The following is an 18,738-nucleotide window of genomic DNA, read 5'->3' on the forward strand; positions in this document are numbered from 1 at the left end:
GAGAAGTTGAGTGAGTCACACGCACGCATACCCCCACACACGGCTACACACACTCACACACACCCATCCACACAGGGCGAGCCGAGCCGCCGCAGAAGAGCCGAGCCCCGCGGCCAGCCTCCGGCGCCCCCGGCCGCCACATCTGGCCTGCACATCTGCCCCGGGAAGGAGAGCCGGAGCTAGGGCGCGCCAGGGGCCAAGCGGCGCGGGGCTGGCCAGAGGCGGCCGGGCCAGTCCGGTGGGCTCCTTTTCCTCCACCCCTTCCTCCTTCTCCTCTTCCTCCTCCTCGCCCGCCCCGGCTGCTGCCCGGCTCCCGCTCTATGCGGAGGCGGAGCGGGCTCGGCCATGAGTCGGGCTCTCCTGCGGAGCCCGGGGCTGCTGCTCCTCTTCCTGTGGACGCGCATCGCCAGCACCATCCCTCCCTACGTCCAGAAGATGGGTGAGTTCGGCGGGGCCGCGGGACGGTGCCCGACTCGGTGGGGGGAGGTGCTTGACAATCCGAGCTGCCGCGGGGCGGAAATTGGGGAAGTTTGCCCGGGGGCCCGGGCTGGGCTGGTCGGCCCGCGGAGGAACCCCGGGGCTGAGCCCGGCTCCGCCGAGGGAACTTTGCGAGGAAGTTTGTACGGTGCCTGCCGCCGGGCCTGGGCTTCTCTCCGGGCGGGCACCGCGCCGTGAGCGCAACAGCCCCGTCCTAGGCCCCCCTGCCCGGCCCGCGCGGGACACACCTGACCGTGGCACCCGCACTTCCACGCGCACTGGACCCGTGAATGTGTAAACCACGCAGATCTCGCAACCATCGGGATGCAGACGTTCCCGGCCCCCTTTCCAAGCACATCATCAAAATTACGTTCTTATCGTGGCACTAAAGCAAAAAAAAAAAACATTTATTAAGCGCATACTGTGTGCTCACTGGACACGGTCCCTGCCCTCAAGAAGCTCACTGTCGAATGAGGGAGACAGTTTGTAGGACAGTGAACTCACAAGGCGCAGACCGTGTAAGAGATACATTGTATCCTCCTGTGCCCAGCGTCCAACATGACTGTTTCTATTCCCCAGCATAAATCTCGTGTGCACAATTGTTTGCATGTGGTCTCTTTGCTCTCCTCGACCCAGGCTGGCATGAGTTCGTGAGCTCCTGGAGGGCTGAGGCAGTGTCTGTTCCTTGTTTGTAACGGCAGAGTTTAGCCAGCACTGCCTCTGCCCTCTCCGAGCTTACTTTCTAATGACAGACGCTACAGGTAAACAAATTAGTTGGGCCTAGTTGGGGAAGGCCCCTGGGGCGGTGGAACCTGGATAGGATCTCTCAGATTTTCTCTTGGCCCTAGGTTACCACCTTGCTTTTCATTTTGGAGAGTGAGGTAATCCTTTCTTCAAGGCTTGTTGTGGGCCCCCAGGAATTCTGAACCCAGGAGGAAAGAATGGTTTCCAGGTTCTACCCTATACTGGGCTAGGTAGGACCCCCTCCCTTATTGTTTAGTGGTGTCTAACTCTTCATGGCTCCTTTTGGGGTTTTCTTGGCTAAGATACTGGAGTGGTTTGCCATTTCCTTCTCCAGCTGATTTTTTAAAAAATTATTTATTTATTTAGACGAGGCAGTCGGCATTAAGTGACTTGCCCAGGGTCACACAGCTAGTAAGTGTCAAGTGTCGGAGGCCACATTTGAACTCAGGTCCTTCTGACTCCAGGGTTGGTTCTCTATTCGCTGCACCACCTAGCTGCCCCTCAGCCTTTTTACAGATGAGGAAAATGAGGCAAGTAGGATTAAGTGACTTGCCCAGGTCTCACAGCTAGTAACTATAAGAGGCCACATTTTGAACTCAGGGAGATCAGGCTTTAAGATTTCAGTCTGGACATTCTACCCACTCACTGTACCACCTAGCTATCCCAGGAATCCATAGGGCCTGGGTTCAAATACTATGTCAACTTGTATGATCCTGAACAAGTCACTAATCTTATTTAGGTCCTCAGTTTCCTCAGTAAAACAAGATGGGCTCTAAGGGCCCTATCCAGTCCAAACTGTGATCCCATGATCTCAAAGTTCCCAAATGTTTATGCATCTAATGAATATTCATTTATGCAAGGCACTTTGCTAATGTACAAAATGTTGAGGGACTTTTTTACTTCGCCCCACTTCTGACACATGTTGTGTTAGAAGGTGCAGACCCACCTGAGGCCCAGTTGCCCTTGAGTGTAGGCAAAAGGACTAGAGAATTGGGCCAAGCTACTAGCAGTCACTAAACAGAATATCTGAGATGGGGATTTTTCCTGTTATTGAATGTGAGGTTTCAAGGGAACTATTTATTATTTAAAGAAATATAAGCACATCATCAATTAAATAAATCCTGAGGTCCTGTCATTCTTCTGAAGTTTGGGGCTTAGTAAATGCCAGTATTCCATTCTCCGAACTTTGCTGGTTTGTTAAAATGTGTCCTTTTCCTCCCCCTGAGCTGCACCTGACTTACTGTTGTTCAGTCATTTTTCAGTTGTGTCCTACTTTCCGGGGGTCTAGGGAGTCCTCCCACCCTTCCTTGCCCATACGTTATTGTTCAGCCAGTGTCTAACTCTTCATGACCCCGTTTGGAGTTTTCTTGGCAAAGATACTGGAATGGTTTGTCATTTCCTTCTCCAGCTCATTTTTACAGATGAGGAAACTGAGGCAAAGTGACTTGTCCGGGGTCACACAGCCATAGGCGTTTGAACTCAGGTTTTCCTGCCTCCAGGCCCCAGCACTGCCCCGCCTATCTGCTCCTTCCTGACTTTGGAGATGATAATAAAAGAGTTACTTAGTTAATTTCTTAGTTATTTCTGCTAATGGGGAAATTTAAGGTCAGTGTGGCTCCTCATTGTAAATGAGAGAAGGATAGCAGGTGATGAAGAGTTGGAGTCTGAAATACCGAACTATTTGAGACTTACTTTGTTTACAAGGTTAAGATGTAAGACTAGTCTATCATGGACTCAGATAGCTCATTGCCACATCCGTTTTAGCCCTACACAAAAATGTAATTAAGTGAATTTTAAAACTTGGCCTTCGCCATCTCATCTTGGTGAAATCTTAGTGGTATTTTGTTTTTTCCTTAATCGATTTTCAGAAAGCCACAATTTTAGTATATGTGAGGGATCAAGGAGCCCAGATGGTTGAAGTGCTGGGGAGAGGAGGGAGATATTGTTTGCAATCTTTATCTTTTTTTACTCAAACTGGTTTTACAAAGAGGACCAAGAAGCAAAGCAATAGGAGTGTGAACTTTATTTGTTTAGTTGCGTTTTTGTTGTGGTTTGCAACATGACCATTTAGACTTTGATTGAATTTTAAAAAACAACCAGCCAGTTAACACTCTAAACTTTTGTTATTAGTGGAGTGACTTTTCCCACTCGGTGCAACCAGCTGTACTGGCTCACAGGTTGAGTGTTTCCACTTTATTCTGTACGAAGCTTGCTTGTATGTAATTGTTTGCTTGGGGATGCCCCCATCAAACTGAGAGCTCCTTGAGGGCAGGGACTGTCTTTTACCTTTCTTTGTATCCTCAGTGCTTAGCACAGTGCCTGGCACTCACCATAGGAACTTACTCAATGTTTATTGGCTAACTGAAAAGTTCGAAGATAATCTTAATGCTCAATTTAGGGTGATTTAGCGGGGGATTGTGGAATTGTGTTTCGTACAGGCAGCTGCACCGGGGAAATTGTGTCCGACTCTTCATGACTCCCACTGAGGTTTTTTTGACAAAGGTACTGGAGTGGTTTGCCATTTCTTTCTCTAGCCCATTTTGCAGATGAGAAAACTGAGGTAAACGGGTGAAGTGACTTGCCCAAGATTACACAACTAGTACTTGTCTGAGGCTGGATTTGAACTCTGGGAGAAAAGTCTAACTCCAGGCCTGGCACTATATCCACTGCATTGGAGAGAGGAAACAGGATACTGAAACTGTGGGGTTAGGAGATCTGGAGATTAATAGGGGCTTTAGCCATTAAGAACAAGTTTCATAAAGAGATCTCTTTTTGACTTCTCTGTTCTTTAGTAAATACCCCTTTCCTGAACAGTTACCACAGAAGAACTTGAAATGTTTTTCAAATACCTTCATATCTATAACATGACTTGTATATTTGGAGAATCTAGAACAAGACGCTTTTTCCCCCCACTCATTTCTTATTTTTGGTAAAGGAATGGTGTTTGTCTAGTTCTGTTCATTTTCTAAACCCATTCTAAATGCATATTTATTTGGCCAGTATTAGAGCTTAGAAAGACTAGGGCCCAGACATGCCCTTCTGTCAGGTTTCTTTATGCTCTTTGGCAGGGAACTGGGATAGGGAGAGTTTTTTAAATATTTTCTTCCTTTGATTTGTTAATCATTTATTTACAAGAGGAGGAAAATTTAGAACTCGGAGCAGAATGTTAGCACCAATGTTCCATGTTGGCATCCTTGAACACCATTCATGAATGTTCTGTAGGAAAAACTTGACCGAAGAGGCGGCCAGTGGCATAGTGGCTATGAACCTAGAATCAGAAAGACTTGAATTCAAATCCATCCTCAGGCACTTAGGGATATGTGACTTTGGGCAAGTCACTTAACCTCTCTCTGCCTCATTTTCACAACTGTAAAATGGGTATAATAACATTTACCTCCCAGGATTGTTGTGAGGATCAAATGAAATAATATTTGTAAAACACTTAGCATAGTGCCTGGCACATAGTAGGTGCTATATTAATACTAGCTATAAATTTTCATAATATAATATATAATATTATATCATCATATTACATATAAATATATAATTATATAATATATAAATATTCATACCTATGGGGCATGTCTCCTCTGCCTAACTATGCATAACCTTGCCAGAGTGTAAACACTATCCACTGTGCCACCTAGCTGCCTTGGAGGGGTGGGATGGTGCCACCAATAAAAATAACAAAGTATAGAGGAGAGGTGGGGTTAGGGGAGAAGAGTCATGGAAGTTCCTTTGAGACCGTCTTGTGGCCCAGTGGATTGAGAGCTGGCCTTGAAACCAGGAAAATCTGGGTTCAAGTCCTTCCAAGGACCCGTGGTAGCTCTGTGTCCCTGGGCAAGTCATTTAAAAGGTGAGTGTAGAAAGAGCTGTGCCTTGCTCCTATGGGTCACCTCCACTTTCTCCTGTTTGCAGCTTGTTGGGTTTTAGTTGTTATATAGCTGTTACATAGTTGGTATAACTTGAGCTCCTTGAGAAGAAGAACTGGCCTTTGGCTTTCTTCATATCATCTGGGCTAGCACAGTGCTTACCCCACAGTAGTCACTTAATAAATGCTTATTGACTGACTAAAGGAAAGAGGGGCCAGGGACCGGGGAAAATGATATCTAGGCAGGGAAACTGAGGAGCAGTTTAGATTGAGACTCTGAAAGGGTGGGGGGTGAGGGGGGGTGGGAGGGAGAAAGAGAGAGAGGGAAAGAGGGGAGAGAGAGAAGGGGGGAGAAACAGAGAGAGAGATTGGGGCTGGGTCTTTCAGCATTCCTGATCCTGTTCGGAATTACATCTGCCCACTTTCTCTTAGAGAGATGGGTTAGGAGCTAGAATGCCAGGGAAATTAAGAAGCCAGTGGGAGGTGAGAAGGCAGATGCCAGGATTATGGGTGGCTTTTGAGAGAGAAAGCTGGTTCTCCAGATGCCGAGAATCCGTTTTGTAGCCTATAACTCGAGAGCTGTTTAGGAACGAAGCTAGGGAGCAGAGGAAGGGCACAGGAAAAGGAGCACCCATTTTTATCCCCCTTCCGCAGACATTGATCCTTACCGTGAATTAGCACAAATTCCACCAGCAGAGATGAAGTGTAGAGGCCTCTCTCCAGCACTTGGCCCAGCCAGAACCCAGATTGAGCTCTTGACCCCATGCTCATCCACGTTTGAGTCCCTTCTGTGTAAGAATGCTTACTGACTGTAAGGGGGTGGAGAGAGGGATGTGAACTGACCATTTCAATACCCTGGGCACTAGCTATATCACTTGGGGCAGATCACTTTACTATTCTGAGACTCAGTTTCCTGACCCTCCTCATATTTGTTGTTGTTGAGTTGTTTCAGTCGTGTTCGACTCTTCATGACCCCGTTTGGGGTTTTCTTGGCAAAGGTATTGGGATGGCTTGCCATTTCCTTCTCTAATCCATTTTACAGATGAGGAAACTGAGGAAAACAGGGTTAAGTGTCTTGCCTAGGGTCACACAGCTAGTAAGCCTCCGGGGGCTGATTTGAATTCAGGTCCTCCTGACTCCAGGGCTGGCTCTCTATCCACCAAGCTGCCCCCTTACCTGGATATACAATGGGCCTAATACGGTGCTTAGATTCTCCTGAGGTAAAGTCTCCTAATGTAAAACACCAAATCCATTAGCTTAAAGGCCCCTGGAAAGAAATGTAGGGGTAATTGCTATCCTCTTTAGAATTTTAAATTTCTCTGGACTCTAATCTGATTCCCTGACGCCTCTGTCCACTGTCTCTCCCCTACTTTTTGTTAGTGCTCAATTCACTTTTTGTCCAATTGAATGGGTAAAACCTTTAGACTTCAGACCCTATCTTCTGACCCTGGGCAAATCTCTGGATCTCTTTTAAGTTTCCTTATCTGTAAAATAGGGATGATAATAAGCAGTGATCTCACCTGGCCTTCCTGCCGAGTCTGGTGCCCTTTTCAGACCTTCAAGGGCAATGTAAATGCTAGCATTGTCTGTAGTGAAAGGGAAGTGTGATAATAAGCACTTTACAAACATCTCATGTGATAACCAGGTGTTCTTGAACTGGTAGCCAACTTCACTTCCTGCTCACGAGTTTTTGAAGCATCAGCACCTTAGGGCAAAGCCCCAGTCATCCAGCCCCAGTTACATGTCTGCCTGGATTTCAATCCTGGCTCTTGTCTCTGCTACTTACTGCCTGTGTGACCTTGGGATAGACACTTAGCCTTGCTGGGGCTCACTTTCTTGAACCAGATCCATAGACCCCGATGTCTCTTCCAGATCCAGTTCTGATCCTACATCACCAGTGCTTCATGTACTTGGACTGACTGTTCCTTGTCTGACTTTTCCCCATCTGAAAGGTGAGGGCGTTGGACCAGATGATCTCCAAACCTTTCAAACTATAAATTCTGTGATGTCCTTTAAAAAGTTTCACTCACACATTCGAGAAATAACCTAAGAGATGTTGGAGCCCATCAATCCCACGAGGTGAACTTGATCAAGAATGCCTTTTCAAAATTAAGAGCTGAAAGCTAAATCGTGTGAGATTTATTTCCCAGGAAGTTGTAGACTCTGGTACACAGGCTGGCAGGAAAGTTGAATTGATTTAACTAATGCATATCCCCCTAGCAGCCACTTCATGGAACTGAGACATTGCAACTATATTATTTAGCCCTGACCAAAACCATGTGTAAATGCCTAAACGGGTTTAAGCTGCGTGTGGGGGAAGGAAACTGGAGTTTTCTGTCTATAGAATCCTGGAATTCATATTTAAAGGTACCTTAGAGATCTTGTCCCATCCCCTTCATTTTAGAAAGAAGGAAACTGTGGCCTAGAGTGGGTAAGTGACTTGTCTGAGATTCCATAGGTGGCATCATAGATTTAGACTCAGAAGGCACCAGGCCCCTTCATTTTACAGATATGAAGACTGAGGCTTAAGTGACTTGCCCACAGACACCTAGAAAGCTTTCTAGGAATGAAGATTTAGAGCTGGGAGGAAACATAAAGGCAATATACCTAGTCCAAGCTTCTCATTTTATACAGGAGAAAACAGACCCAGGGAAGTCAGGTGACTTGGACAAAGTCATACGGGTAGGTTTCTTACGTATGGAAAGGCGTCACTTGGGAACTCAGTACTTAGATACCAAGCTGGAGAGCCAGTGTGGGGTGGTGCTATGGAAGACTGCCGGGGTTCCTGCAGAGGAGTACCAGCTGCTCCAGGCTGATAACTCAACCCTTGAGCTTTCAGAACCTTCAGATAAGCATGGTCTCTCACCAGCTGTAACTCCATACCAGCACTAGCTGGGCATGAGGGGCTTGGAGGCAGGTAGGTGGCTCAGTGGATCAAGCACCGGGCTCGAAGTCTGGAAATATTGTTCTTTGTCATTCAGTCCTGTCCAATTCTCTTTGACACCATTTGGGATTTTCCTGGCAAAGATACCAGAGTGATTTGCCATTTCCTTCTCCAGTCCATTTTTACACATGAGGAAACTGAGGCAAACAGATTTAAGTGGCTTGCCCAGAGTCACACAGCTGATAAGTGTCTGAGGCTGGATTTGAACTCAAGTCTTCTTGATTCCAGGCTGCTCTATCCATTGCACCACCTAGCTGCCCCTGAAGTCTCAAAAACCTGAGTTCAAATCCTACCATAGACACTTAATGTGTAACCCTGGGCAAGTCGCTTGAGTTCTCTATGCCTCAGTTTCCTCATCTGTAAAATGAGATTGGCCCCTAAGGTCTCCGTCAGCCCCAAATCTCCTGTATAGGTAAGCAGTGGAGGCAGCCCTTGAACTTTAGAATGAGTCGACCTAATCCAGGGGACCTTACTCCCCCCTGCATAGGGTTCATCCCTTGGTTTTCCTGGGCTTCAGTTTCTTTATCAATAGAGCAAGGGGCTTGGAAGGCCCCTTCTAGTGATCCCATGATTCCAGTGCCCAGCACATATAGACTGAATCCCTGGGCACCGAATCTCCTGGCCTTCCTAGAGCCTTTCCAGACAGATTATGTTTACAAATATTCCTGTGAGTAATGCTTAGAAACTGTTGGGTTTACTCAGTAGGAAATATTGATGATGAAGGTGGGTGTGTTAGAAGGAAGGCAAGTTGGTATTTGCTGGTGAATATCAGTGGGCATGGCTTTCTGCAGTTCCTTGGCACTTTGAAATCTGATTTTTTGATAAGACTCTTCCTCTGGCCTTATTAAAATCTTTTTAATATCTCCCATCTTTGTGGGCTTTTTGACCCAGGCGATCTTTACAAAGGTATTAAAAATGCATTTGTTGGTGGAACCATTCCTTAACTGATGTAAGGCAGCTCCATAAAGGATACACTGCAGCGTTTCCTTTGTGAAATGAAAAATCTTTTTGTGATGTAAGCCATTGGGTCCTAACTGATCATTTTTGTGACTTCACCTATACCCATGCCATGCTTTCTCATGGGGCACACCTAAATAACACAGTTGTTTTTGTTCAGTTCACCTCAGCGGATATTTCTTGTTGTTCAGTCTTTCTGTCCTGTCTGACTCTTTGTGACCCTGTGGACCATAGCACGCCAATGCTATCTATATGGTTTTCTTGGCAAAGATACTGGAGTGGTTGGCCATTTCCTTCTCCAACTCATTTTACACATGAGGAAACTGAGGCAAACTGAGTTAAGTGACTTGCCCAGGCTCACACAGCTAGTAAGTGTCTGAGGCCATCTTTGAACTCAGGTCTTCCTGACTCCAGTCCCAGGGAGTCCATCCACTGCAACAATCAAAATGCCAAGTGAATAAATGAATGAAAAAGCATTTAGAAAGGTCTTACTATGTGCAAAGCACCATGCTGAGAGCTGGAGATGACAAGTATGTGTATTGGCATGTAATGAACCTACGACGGTGGAGAGACGGCTGGTCTTGGAGTGAAGTCTTGAAAAGACCTGAGTTCCAGGCTCATCTTTTAACACTTTTTAGCTGTGTGACCCTGGCAAGTCACTTAAACCTCAACAACAACAACAACAATAATAATATTTAGCTTGTAGCACCAAGCACTTTACAGATATTATCTCAATTTGATCCTCATAACAACCCTGGAAGCTAGGTGCTATTATTATCTTAATTTTACAGTTGAGTAAATTGAGACAAACAACGGTTAAACAACAGCCCACGGTCACACAGTGACCTTGTGTCTGAGGCAGGATTTGAACTCAGGTTTTCCTTTCTCTGGACCCAGTGCTCTAGCCAATGCTCCACTTAGCCGCCTTAGGACACTGCCTCAGGCTTTAACTAGGTTAGTGGAGGGGGTTTCCACACTGAGAGAGTTTATTGACTGAGCACTGGGTTTTCAAAAACCAAGCTAATACCAGCCCCTGCCTCCAAGGATCTTACATTCTAGTAGGCGGATATGACATTACTCAGATAATTAACTAAATACCCACCACTGGAGTTGGCACCTGAGCTGAGGTGTTCAGTTGGTTTTCGGTTTGACTGAGAGCCTGTGTGAAGGCATCAGGTACCAGGACTTCAGTGCTGAGTTCATGTCTACAGTCTATTAAAATGTTAAAAGTTATTAAGCTATCAAACCTTAAAATTTCCCTAAGACTTTTGGGACATCCTGAGCATGTGTTCTCCCCTGTATCTATTGTCTCCCCCTATTCCAACGTAAGGTCTGAGGACAGGGACAGTATTCAATTTTGTATTTGTAACCTCAGGCGTAGAGTGATACCTGGTATGTACACAGTCAGCACTTAATAAATGTTTTGTTCCCTCTCTGATGTCCTCGGGTTGAAGGGGCAGATGATGTTAAGGATTCATTTCAACATCTTTTAAGTGTCTTTTTAAGGCACTGTGGATCAGCTGGACATTTACTTGGCATAATGTTGTATCCTCATGGTAGACTGTAAACTCCTTAAGGTCAGGGTCTGCATGTTTTGTTTTGGTATCTGGATTTATCAGCAGTTGTCTATATAATAGGGCAGCTAGGTGGCACAGGGGGATAGAGTGAGGGCGCTGGGGTCAGGAGTATCAGAGTTCAAATTCGACTTCAGACACTTATTAGCTGTGTGACCCTGAGCAAGTCACTTAACCCTGTCTGCCTTATCTGTAAAATGAGCCAGAGAAGGAAATGGCAAACCACTCCAATATCTTTGCCAAGAAAACCTCAAATGGGGTCATGGAGAGTTGGATGGGAAGAACAATAAGTCTGTATAATTCATAGCCTCTGAGGTACCTGTGTCATTTAGGTTAAATGAGTTGACCACAGTCCCACCCATTATATGTAAGAAGCATATCTTGAACCCTAATCTTAACTCCAGGGCTAACTGTTTGTTCCATGTGACCTCTCAACTACTTTCTAAGCTGTGAAATTCACAGGCCTAATCAAGTGTGTGGATCCCTTTGGATTCAGTGAAAGATCCATTGCAAGGAAAAGTCCGGGACCCTGACCAGGGCCATGTTTATGGTACACAGGAGAGAAGCCCTATTTGGGAATCCCAGTTGGAGAGCCAGACTTGGTGACTCAGCTGGAAATGCACTCCCCCTGATTTGTGGTTGACTCCAAAGTCAGGCTCAGTGAATGATTACAAGACACCAGCAAGATGGGGGCCTCAGAGAGGAGGAGGATCTCACCTGGGGGCATGGTGACTAACCATGGTGCAGCCATGCTTGCATTAACCTAGGAAGCCGCGGGGAAAGTTTGGAGGGCAAACACACTGAAGAAGACCTGATGGAGGTCATTTCTCAGGGAAAATCCATAAAGCATGCTCTAGAAGAGTCGAGAGAGACTAGGGTTCAGAACCAGCCTGTGATACTTCTATCTCAAACACCAGTCTCTACATAAAGCATTTCTTGCCTCCCTTCTCCTCCCTATTACCTTGTATATGTTTTGCATATATCCGTATTTTCAGTGGATAGCAGCAGACTTGGATATGGAGTCAGGAAATCCTGAATTCAAATGTGATCTCAGACACTTCCTGGTTGCATGACCCTGGGCAAGTCACTTAACCCTGCTTGCCTCAGTTTCCTCATCTGTAAAATGAGCCGGAGAAGGAAATGGCAAACCACTCCAGTATCTTTACCAAGTAAACCACAAATGGGGCCATGAAACTGAAACAGCACAGCAATAATAACCAGAGTAATGCTTTAGAATGGGAGACTGAGTGGCCTCTTGCAGAAGATGGGATTTGATCTAAGTATACAGTGTATAGAGCATTGGATATTGAAGAAGGATTCAAACTCGGACCTTTCTGACTCAGATGCTTTGCACGCTGTGTGACTCTGGGCCAGTGAGATACTTAATCTCACTCAGCCACCATTTCTTCATCTTTAAAATGCTGATCACAATAGAACCTCCCTGGTAGGGTGGGTGGGAGGATCAAATGAGGTCATTTCTGTAAAATGCTTTGCAAACTTTTAAGTGTTAGAGAAATAGTTATCCTAAATAGCATTATTATTATTGATGGGAACCAGAGGTGAGGAGGAAAGCGTTCTAAGCATGGAGAACAGCCTGTGCAGAGGTGCAGAGATGAGAGATGGCAGGGTGGTTGGCATTCAAAGAATAGGAGGCAGGCCACGGGGGTTGGGTGGTAGGATGTCAATGTGTACCATCAGCGAGCTCACACACGGGCTTAGCTTGTGACAGCATTAGAACAGTGAAATCCGGCTTGCTTATTTCTTTTCAGCTTGGTTCTTCGTGGTAGCAGTTGCTGCATAGTTTTATAGCTCCGTTATTCCATGGGTTAAGATCCCCTGAAGCATTGTCCATGAGTCACAAATGGAGGAGGTGTTATTCCTCTGCCAACAACCTTCTCTAATGACTCCTTGTGTTGGGGAAGGGGTTTGGGGTTCTTTGAGGAGGTGCCTATCAGTCAGTAAACAAGTGTTTATTTAGCACCTACTGTATGCCAAGCACCATATTAAGTGCTGAGGATACAGGGACAAATGAAACAGCCCCTGGCCTCTAGGAATGCCCATTAGGGGCACAAGTTCCTGCCAAGATAGAAAGGCCTTACATAATGTGATGATTATATGTTTGTTCTCAAGGATCGACCTAATTAATTAATGGATGAACCTCAGAGATGCATCCGATATCCTTGAAGCATAATTTAAGGCATTTATTATACCCAGGGGAAAGGGAGGAATGTGGCTTTGTCCTTCAGAGCATTCTTGGAATTTCCAAAAACGTCTTAAAGGAAAACAGGAAGTTGCCCCCTGAGAATACCTTGGTAAAGACAAAGAGGGAAACCAGCATGGTCATAACTAGTGTTTATTCCCTTTCAGAGATTTTTTAACCAGCCTCTGTCTCGAGGAGGAAGGGTGGAACTGTGCCATTTCTGCCCTTGTTCATCACCCACACTGATGCTGGTTGGCATGGCGTAGACATCCCAGAAATGCCAATTGGAGAGTGCCTCCCAAACTGTAGGGTTGTGCCATGAATGGTTGACAATCATTGTTGTGGAATTTGTAGAAGTATTTATATTTTCAAAGGAAATTTTGGAGGTATCTCATTTTTACATCCCTTACATTTCCTCCCTCTCTCCATGTCAAGAAAGTCTTTCATGTGTAGTATTCCAAAACCCTAACCCGTCACTTCTGCAAAGAAGAGGTGTGATCAAGATACCTTGGAGCTCATTTTTGGTGCCAGGCTTGGTTAGTCTCACTTCTAAACATTCATATAAGTGAGGTGGCTGTTCCTGCCTTTAGCGTTGTAGATGGTTTTGAATTCTACTTCTTTCCTCTGTAGTCATCATCTGTTCCCATAGTGTAGTGATGTTCTGTCACATTCATGGAATACAGTGGGTTTCTCCATTCCCAAGTCAATGGGCATCTCTTTTGTTTCCATTTCTTTACTGCCCTCAAAAGTGCTGCGGTGAATATCTTTACTAAATGTGGGACCTTCCTTTTTTATTTTAAATTATTTTTATAACCTGGTGGTGTACACCCAAGAGTGGAAAAATCACTAGGCCAAAGGTTATGGGCATTTTCATGACTTCTTAATTCCAGATTCCATTCTAGAATTGTTGGACCAATTCATTCTTCCACCAACAAGGAAGTAGTGTGCCTGTCTTTCCACATGTCCACCAACATTGACTGTTTCTGTCATTTGTCATTCTCTATCCTGTGTCAGTTTGTTGGGTCTGAAGTGAAACCTCAGAGTTGTTGTGATTTTATGTCCATCCAGCAGGATCACATTTGAACATTCCCAAAGCTAAATATCACAAAATGATTCTTAAAATCCTGATAGGATTGAGAACTGGAGAGACCCTGGGATCATAGATCTCGAGCTGGAAGGAGATGTAGTTCGAGATCATTTAGAACAACCTAACCCATATGTTGTTGGGAAAACTGAATGCGGAGAGGCCATATATTTGCCTAAGGGTGCGTATTAGGTACCAGAGCCTGGATTTGAGCCCTGGTTCTGGTGGTCTTTCCACCGAATTGCACCAGATAGTTTATGTTGAATTTGTCATGCTAGCTTATTTTGGCTAACCAAGAGCCTTAGGGGTGGAAAAAAGGGACTTCAGTTGTCAGCAAGTCTGGACCCCTCATTTTTGACAGATAAGCAAACTGAGGCCCAGAGAGGTTAAGTAGTAGACCCAAAATTGCCAGTGGCTGTGCTGGGATTTGAAGCCTTGCAGGTGCTCTGATTTAAAACAAACTCCTTCTACTGCCCTTGTCCCAGGTTCCTAATGGTACATCTCCGTACTTGTTCTTCTTTAGCTTATATCTTTCCCCTGGTCTTCACGTACTCACACAAGGGTTTGCCTTCTAAAAGCTAGCCTGTGATTGATTGGAATGTTGGAGATGTGGGATTTCTGTTTGCACAGAGCTTTCTCACAAGTCACTCAGATCTCCAAGTCAGGCATTTTGATTCCTTGAGTTTAAATAACTATCCTAAGGTTGCTAAGATGCTGAACCGAAGCTCAGAGAGGTTAATAGCTCAAAGAAATTAAAGTCATACTTGCCCAATAACACACATCTTTCCTGGCATCTAGATGGTGCAAGGGATAAAGTGCTGGACTTAGACCTAACTTCAAAACCTTATTAAGGGTTGTGACCCTTGGCAAGTCACTTAACCTTCCTTAGCCTCAGTTTCCTCATTTGCAAAATGGAGATAACAAGAGCACCTACCCCAGATAGCTATTTTGAGGACCCAAGGAGATAAGATGTAAACTACTATATAAATGCCAGCTATATTACTATGGCTGCTGCTGCTGCTGCCACTACTGTTACTACTGCTGTTACTGATACTACTATTACTACTACTACCACTACTATTACTGCTACTGCTGCTACTACTACTACTACTACTGCTGCCTACTACTACTACTACTACTACCACCACTGCTACCAACACCATCCCCTGATAACCATATTTTTTCCTTACTTCTTAATTTTCTGGCACTCTTTATAAGCTGTCAAAGCTCTCCCACAGCTTGAAAAGAAGTTACAATTTGAATATAAATTCAGAACGATTCAAATGGATCATTGGAGAAGCTTGTTTCTGTAAATGGAATGCAGGAATTTTTCCTCTCAGGTTTATTTATTCAAGGTTTTCCCAGTTCCTCATGAGTTGTGAATCAACAGCTTTGTTGAGTCTCAGCTGTGCAAAGCTGCCAGAAAGGTCATCAGGGGAAAGATGCACCATGAAGCAAGTGGGTGGGTTACACACTGTCATAAATGAGTCTGCTTTAGAAGTTGATTCTTTGATACAAATCTCCCCCATTTCTTAAGGCTCAGAACAGGTTTCACTATTACTACACATGAAGCATCTTGGGTAGGAGTAAGGCCTGGATTTGAGTTTTGACATACACTATATTGGTATGTATAACCTGGGGCAGTAAGTCACTTCATCTTGGGGTACCAGATCACTTCTATAAATTGAGGTTAGCTGAAAATCTAGATCAGTGGAGAAAATTTTCACACTGGGAGTTCATCACTCTGGGCTCATGAGCCTGGATTCTCCTCCACCTCCTTTCCCCATTCACAAGAACATACAGAGGTGACATTTTTGTATTCCCCAGGTCAACAACCGCAGTGATATGTATGTGTGTAGACATATGTGCCATGTGTGCAAATATGTATATATTTTATATATTGTTGTATGTAATTATATATGTGTATAATGTAGGTATCTGTGTATACCTGTATACATATTAGAGTCAAACAACAAGCATTTATTAATAATAAAAGCTAGCATTTATATGGCACATTAGTTTTTAAATGTATTTTTATTACATTAAATATTTCCTAATTACATTTAAAACAATTTAACATTAAAACAAAAATTTAACATTAAAAGCATCTTTTTTAAATTTTGAGTTCCAATTTCTCCTCTCCTGTACTTATCCCATCCCTTGAGAAGGTAAGAAATGTGATACTAATTATACATGTGAAGTCATACAAAACATTTCCATTATATAGCACCTTAAAGATAGCAAAGCACTTACTTCATTTGATCCTAGCAACAGCCCTAGGAGGTGGATGCTATTATTGTCCCATTTTACAGGTGAGGAAATTGAGATAGACAGGTTATGTGACTTCCCCAGGGTCACACAGTTAATTAAATATTTGAGGGTGGATTTGAACTGAATGACATTATTCAGTGCATCAGTTCAATGAATACATTATGAGCCATTTTTTTGGATGGAGTCAATCTTTGACCTCCTGTTCCCCATTTCCTTTGTCACTCACCTTATTTGAGTATCTTTTAATAAGAATTTGTTTATATTCAGTCTTTTTTAATTATTATTTTCTATTCCATAGATTGACTAATGTGGTTTAAAAAAAATCATAGGGTATTTTTTTTCCCTTCTTTCTCTGATCTTGCCAGTTCCGACTATCAGCCTCTTGGTAATGCCATTTGTTGATGTGATGACTGAAATAACCATTGCCCAAACCCTCCTCCTTGTTACCCGGTGATTATAGTAACATCCTGCCTTTCCAGAATGATCTAGGATGATGAAACACTGTCACGTCCATTCTCTTAATTCGACTCTCACAGTAATCCTGTGAGGTAGCACGAGAGCGGGCATTTATAAAGAGCCTGACTGAAGCAATGCCCCTTCATACTTAGAACAACCTTTTGATGTTGATGCTTTAGGTGGAAGTGACTCTCATCCCTTTGTCACAGCTTGTAAGTACTGCAGGCAGGATTTGAATCCTGGACATTTCTTTCCTGGCCCCAATCTGGGACTCTCTCCTTCCTCGCTTCACTTTCTGCCCAGGCCATCTTGCTTTCAGATTAGTAGTCCATCCATTGCAAGTGGCTTTTGCCACTTTTCGTTGTCTCCTGTCTGTACCCAAACGCAATTTTTCTGAAATGTTTTTTTCNCCATCTTGCTTTCAGATTAGTAGTCCATCCATTGCAAGTGGCTTTTGCCACTTTTCGTTGTTTGTCTCCTGTCTGTACCCAAACGCAATTTTTCTGAAATGTTTTTTTCCAAGTCCCAATGCCCTAAGTATGTTTGCAAAAGGAACTTAATCACCGGGAATGGAAACGAGCACAAAGAGATGATTTCAGCTTTTCAAATATGCTGCTTCCACCGCCGCCCTGAACACGCCTTTATTATCTCATTCCTAAGCTATTGCTGTAAACCCCTCCCCTGCCCCCCACTGAATCCTTACAACAACCTTGGCAAGGGAGGTGCTATTATCTCCATTTGACAGATGAGAAGGCTGAGGTAAACCAAACTTAAGTGACTTGCCAGGAAGTGTCTGAGGCTGGATTTGAATTCAGGCCTTCCAGACTCTAGTCCCAGAACTCTCTCCCCTGTGTGCTAGCTGTCTCTATCAAAGGAAGGACATTGGTACGGTAGAGGGGGGCAATCAGGTTGGTGAAGAGTCGTAAGATCTTGCCAGGGAGGGGATAGTTAAAGGTACTAACAGGTGGGGAATGATTTCTGTCTTTTTAAAGTATTTTTAAAAATATCTTCTGAAAGAGACATTAGAGCAGTTTTGCTTAGCTCCAGAGGGCAGAACTAGGAAAAATGGATAGCACTTGCAAGAGGAAGATATAGGTTCAATATAAGGAAAAATTTCCTCATAATTAGAATTTTCCAAAGCGAAATGGGCTGCACTGGGAGGTCATGGGTACCCATGGAATGGGGATCTTCAAGCAAAGGCTGAATGGCCAATCGTTGGCTCTCGTATAAAGGGGATTCTTTCAGTTGTGCGTTGGTGGGATTATGTGGCCTCCAAGTTCCCATCTGAACTGTCAGAGTCTGCAAATTCCCTCTGCTCTTATCTCAGCCCATGGAAATCCCAATCACAAAAGTCAAGTTCAAAGTCTCCCTCCGTTAATTCTTCTTAGGAACTTTGTCGACAGCCTTCCCAGGGCTGGTCTCAAAGTGCCCTGTGCTCTAGTTATTTTTGTACACCGTAGGCAATTTCTGTTGAATTGGATTGTGTTGGGCAAATATTTTACTGAGTACCTATCTTGAATAAGTCCTGAATAAGGGAATACAACAAGAAAGTGACTTAACAAGACTATCAAGGGAATTAATGAAAAAAAATGCAAAGGAAGGTGGTCTAGATGTACTAGGTCTAAAACAATTATCTTATAAAGCAGCAATCATCAAAACTATTTGGTACTGGCTAAGAAACAGAGTGGTGGATCGGTAGAATAGGTTAGGTACACAAGACACAGTAGTAAATGACTATAGTAATCTACTGTTTGATAAATCCAGACTCCAGCTCCTGGGATAAGACCTCACTATTTGACAAGAACTGCTGGGAAAACTGGAAAATAGTATGGCAGCAACTACGCATAGACCAACATTTCATACCCTATACCAAGATAAGGTGGAAATGTGTACATGATTTAGACATAAGCGATGATACCATAAGCAAATTAGGTGAGCAAGGAATAGTTTACCTGTCAAATCTATGGAGAAGGGAAGGATTTATGACAGAGAACATTATGAAATGCAAAATGGATAATTTTGATTACATTAAATTAAAAAGTTTTTACACGAACAAATACCAATGCAACCAAGATTAGANTATGAAATGCAAAATGGATAATTTTGATTACATTAAATTAAAAAGTTTTTACACAAACAAATACCAATGCAACCAAGATT

General features: G+C 43.9%; 1 protein-coding gene across 1 annotated transcript in view; it reads left to right on the plus strand.

Annotated features, from left to right (window-relative positions):
• The first annotated feature begins 256 nt into the window (after positions 1 to 256).
• Positions 257 to 18,738, plus strand: part of TGFBR2 (transforming growth factor beta receptor 2) — an 88,553-nt gene continuing 70,071 nt past the window's right edge. The window contains exon 1 of the mRNA XM_027872147.1: positions 257 to 439. Within this exon, the coding sequence (XP_027727948.1) occupies positions 346 to 439 (94 nt within the window). The 5' untranslated portion in view covers positions 257 to 345. The remainder of the gene's footprint in view (positions 440 to 18,738) is intronic.

The sequence above is a fragment of the Vombatus ursinus genome, unplaced genomic scaffold (assembly GCF_900497805.2).
Source record: "Vombatus ursinus unplaced genomic scaffold, bare-nosed wombat genome assembly UNPS02014799.1, whole genome shotgun sequence".
NCBI classification, from domain to species: domain Eukaryota; kingdom Metazoa; phylum Chordata; class Mammalia; order Diprotodontia; family Vombatidae; genus Vombatus; species Vombatus ursinus.